Here is a 3,973-nt window from a genome sequence, read left to right on the forward strand (position 1 = left end):
GGACCCCCAGGGACCCCACACATCCCCCAGGACCCCCAGGGACCCCACACATCCCCCAGGACCCCCAGGGACCCCACACATCCCCCGGGACACCCAGGGACCCACACACATCCCCCAGGACCCCCAGGGACCCCACACATCCCCCGGGACACCCAGGGACCCCCAGACATCCTCTGGGACCCCCAAGGCACCCCCATAACCTTGGGACCCCCAAACACTCCCCAGAGATCCCTGGAGGGACCTCCCCCCAGACCCCCAGAGTGCCCCCCAGAGCCCTGGCACCCCCATGGTGCCCTCCTCACCCGGAGCTACCTCAGACCCCAAACTGCCCAGGGGATCCCCAAACCTCCCCCGGGCCCCCCCAGCCCCGCCCACCCCCCGTGTGCCGCAGACCCCCCAGGACTACGAGGCCGTGCCCGTGGGGCAGTTCGGGCTGGCCATGCTGCGGGGGATGGGCTGGAGCCAGGGCCAGGGCATCGGCCGCACCTTCCCCAGGTGAGCCGGGACCCCCCAACGGGCACCCCAAAGGGGCCCCCCCAAACGGGCACCCCCAAACGGGCACCCCAAAATGGGCATCCCAAAGGGGCACCCCCAAACGGGCACCCCCAAACGGGCACCCCAAAATGGGCATCCCAAAGGGGCACCCCCAAACGGGCACCCCCAAACGGGCACCCCAAAATGGGCATCCCAAAGGGGCACCCCCAAACGGGCACCCCCAAACGTGCACCCCAAACGGGCACCCAAAATGGGCACCCCCAAACGGGCACCCCAAACGGGCACCCCCAAACGGGCACCCCAAAATGGGCACCCAAAATGGGCACCCCCAAATGGGCAACCCAAAACGGGTATCCCCAAATGGGCACCCCCAAACGGGCACCCCTAAATGGGCACCCAAAATGGGCACCCCTAAATGGGCACCCCAAATGGGCACCCAAAATGGGCACCCCCAAACGGGCACCCCAAAACGGGCACCCCAAAATGGGCACCCCTGAGCCGGGGCGACTGGTGAGGGGACACCTGTCCGGGGTGGATTTTGGGGTCCCCTCACCCCTTCCCTCCCCTGGGTGGGTTTTGGGGTCCCCTGACCCCTAGGGCTGGTTTTGGGGACTCCCCCCAGGGTGGATTTTGGGGTCCCCTGACAACCCCGGGTGAATTTTGGGTCTCGTCACCCCCGGTGTGTTTTGGGGTGCCCTGACCGTGTCCCCCCCAGGGTGGTGCCCCCCCTGGAGCACCGGCCGCGCCCGCGGGGGCTGGGGCTGGGGGCCGAGGCCGCCCCCCCCGGCGCCCCCCGGCCCGGGGAGCCCCCCCAGGGCCCGGCCGTGGGAGACGCCGTGAGCATCGAGGCCGGGCCCCACCGCGGCCTGCCGGGCAAGGTGAGAGCTGTGTGCACCAGCATAGACCAGAATGGACCAGTATGGACCGGTATAGACCAGTACAGACCAGTATAGACCCCGTGAGCATCGAGGCCGGGCCCCACCGCGGCCTGCAGGGCAAGGTGAGAGCAGCGTGCACCAGTACAGACCAGAATGGACCAGTATGGACCGCTACAGACCAGTACTTACCAGTATAAACCAGTACGGACCAGTATAGACTAATATGGACTAGTACAGACCGGTATAAACCAGTACAGACCAGTGTAGACCACTATGGACCAGTACAGACCAGTATAGACTGGCATGGACCAGGACGGATCGGTATGGGGTGGTACAGACCAGTATGGACCGGTATAGACCAGTACGGACCAGTATAGACTAATATGGACTAGTACAGACCAGTATAGACTGGCATGGACCAGGACGGATCGGTATGGGGTGGTACAGACCAGTATGGACTGGTACAGACTAGTACAGACCGGTATAAACCAGTACAGACCAGTGTAGACCACTATGGACCAGTACAGACCAGTACGGACCAGTATAAACCAGTACGGACCAGTATAGACCGATATGGACCAGTACAGACCAGTATGGACAAGTACAGACCAGTATGGACCAGTATGGCTTTGTGGGGTGGCAGTGGGGCTGTACCCCCCCCAGTGCTCCCAGTATGGCACTGGGGAGAACTGGGGTGTGCTGGGGCTTACTGGGAGGGTAGCTGGGCTTACTGGGCTTACTGGAAGGCGACAGGAAAAGCTCTGGGTGTTACTGGGCGTAACTGGGAGCTAATGGGTCTGACTGGTGTCTAACTGGTGTGCGTGTACCTGGTCTCTAACTCGTGTAACTGGTGTGACTGGTCTCTAACTGGTGTGACTGCTCTCTAACTGGTCTCTCACTGGTGTAATTGGTCTCTAACTGGTCTCACTGGTCTCTACTGGTCTTTAACTGGTCTGACTGGTCTGTAACTGGTGTCACTGGTCTCTGACTGGTCTCTAACTGGTCTCTGACTGGTGTCACTGGTGTGAGTGGTCTCTAACTGGTCTCTGATCTCACTGGTGTAACTGGTCTCTAACTGGTGTCACTGGTGTGGCTGGTCTCTGACTGGTCTCACTGGTGTAACTGGTCCCTAACTGGTCTGTAACTGGTGTCACTGGTCTCTGACTGGTCTCTAACTGGTCTCTGACTGGTGTCACTGGTGTGAGTGGTCTCTAACTGGTCTCTGATCTCACTGGTGTAACTGGCCTCTAACTGGTGTCACTGGTGTGGCTGGGCTCTGACTGGTCTCACTGGTGTAACTGGTCCCTAACTGGTCTGTAACTGGTGTCACTGGTCTCTGACTGGTCTCTAACTGGTCTCTGACTGGTGTCACTGGTGTGAGTGGTCTCTAACTGGTCTCTGATCTCACTGGTGTAACTGGCCTCTAACTGGTGTCACTGGTGTGGCTGGGCTCTGACTGGTCTCACTGGTGTAACTGGTCCCTAACTGGTCTGTAACTGGTGTCACTGGTCTGACTGGTCTGTAACTGGTGTCACTGGTCTGACTGGTCTGTAACTGGTCTCTGACTGGTGTGAGTGGTCTGACTGGTTTCTAACTGGTCCCTAACTGGCGTCACTGGTGTGACTGGTCCGTGACTGGTCTCTAACGGGTCCCTAACTGGTCTGTGACTGGTGTCACTGGTGCAGGTGCAGGCGCTGGATCCCGAGACCGGGCGGGCGCTGCTGCGGCTGCAGCTGGGGGGGCAGGTGGTGGCCGTGCCCCTGCACGGAGTGCGGCCCCTGCCCGCGGGTGAGTGTCCCAGTACGGACCAGTAACCCCCAGTATGGACCAGTAACCCCTGTGACCCTCCCAGTAACCCCTGTCACCATCCCAGTAACCCCTGTGCCCCTGCACGGAGTGCGGCCCCTGCCCGCGGGTGAGTGTCCCAGTACGGACCAGTAACCCCCAGTATAGACCAGTAACCCCTGTGACCCTCCCAGTAACCCCTGTCACCATCCCAGTAACCTTGCAGGGTGTCCCAGTGCCTCCCAGTAACACATTGGAATACCCCAGTGACCTCCCAGTAACTGCTCAGTGCTCCCAGTAACCTCCCAGTGCCCCCCCACCAGTGCTCCCAGTTCCCCGCAGTGCTCCCAGTGCCCCCCAGTCTCTCCCAGTTCCCCCCAGTGCCCCCCAGTAGCTCCCAGTAGCTGGCAGTTCCCCCCAGTCCCTCTCCCAGTCCCCCAGTGTCTCCCAGTGCCCCCCAGTGTCTCCCAGTGCCCCCCAGTAGCTCCCAGTTCCCCCCAGGTGCCTCCGGCCGCCCCCCCCAGCAGGAGGAGGGGGGGCAGGATGGGGACCCCCCGCGGGGGGGGGGCAAGAGGAAGGAGCCCCCCGAGAGCGACCGGTGAGGGGGCTGGGGGGCTCACTGGGGGGGCTCATTTGGGGGGGAGTTCACTTTAGAGGGGCTTTTGGGAGGGTCTCACTTTGGGGGGGTTCTGGGCAGGCTCTCATTTTGGGGGTCTCTGAGGGAGTGGGCTCATTCTGGGGGTCTTTGGAGGGTGCTCTCATTTTGGGGGTCTCTGAGGGGTTAATTTTGGGGGGCTCTGTATAGACCCCGTGAG

The 3,973-nt window shown here is 61.8% G+C and overlaps 1 protein-coding gene across 1 annotated transcript in view; it reads left to right on the forward strand.

Moving 5' to 3' along the window:
* GPKOW (G-patch domain and KOW motifs) overlaps nt 1-3,973 on the forward strand; it is a 17,333-nt gene that overhangs the window by 2,060 nt on the left and 11,300 nt on the right. Inside the window, exons 5-8 of the mRNA XM_041407178.1 lie at nt 226-495; nt 1,211-1,373; nt 3,059-3,161; nt 3,660-3,756. Coding sequence (XP_041263112.1) covers nt 226-495; nt 1,211-1,373; nt 3,059-3,161; nt 3,660-3,756 — 633 coding nt within the window. The remainder of the gene's footprint in view (nt 1-225; nt 496-1,210; nt 1,374-3,058; nt 3,162-3,659; nt 3,757-3,973) is intronic.

The sequence above is a fragment of the Onychostruthus taczanowskii genome, unplaced genomic scaffold (assembly GCF_017590055.1).
Source record: "Onychostruthus taczanowskii isolate IOZ18803 unplaced genomic scaffold, ASM1759005v1 scaffold257, whole genome shotgun sequence".
Taxonomy (NCBI): domain Eukaryota; kingdom Metazoa; phylum Chordata; class Aves; order Passeriformes; family Passeridae; genus Onychostruthus; species Onychostruthus taczanowskii.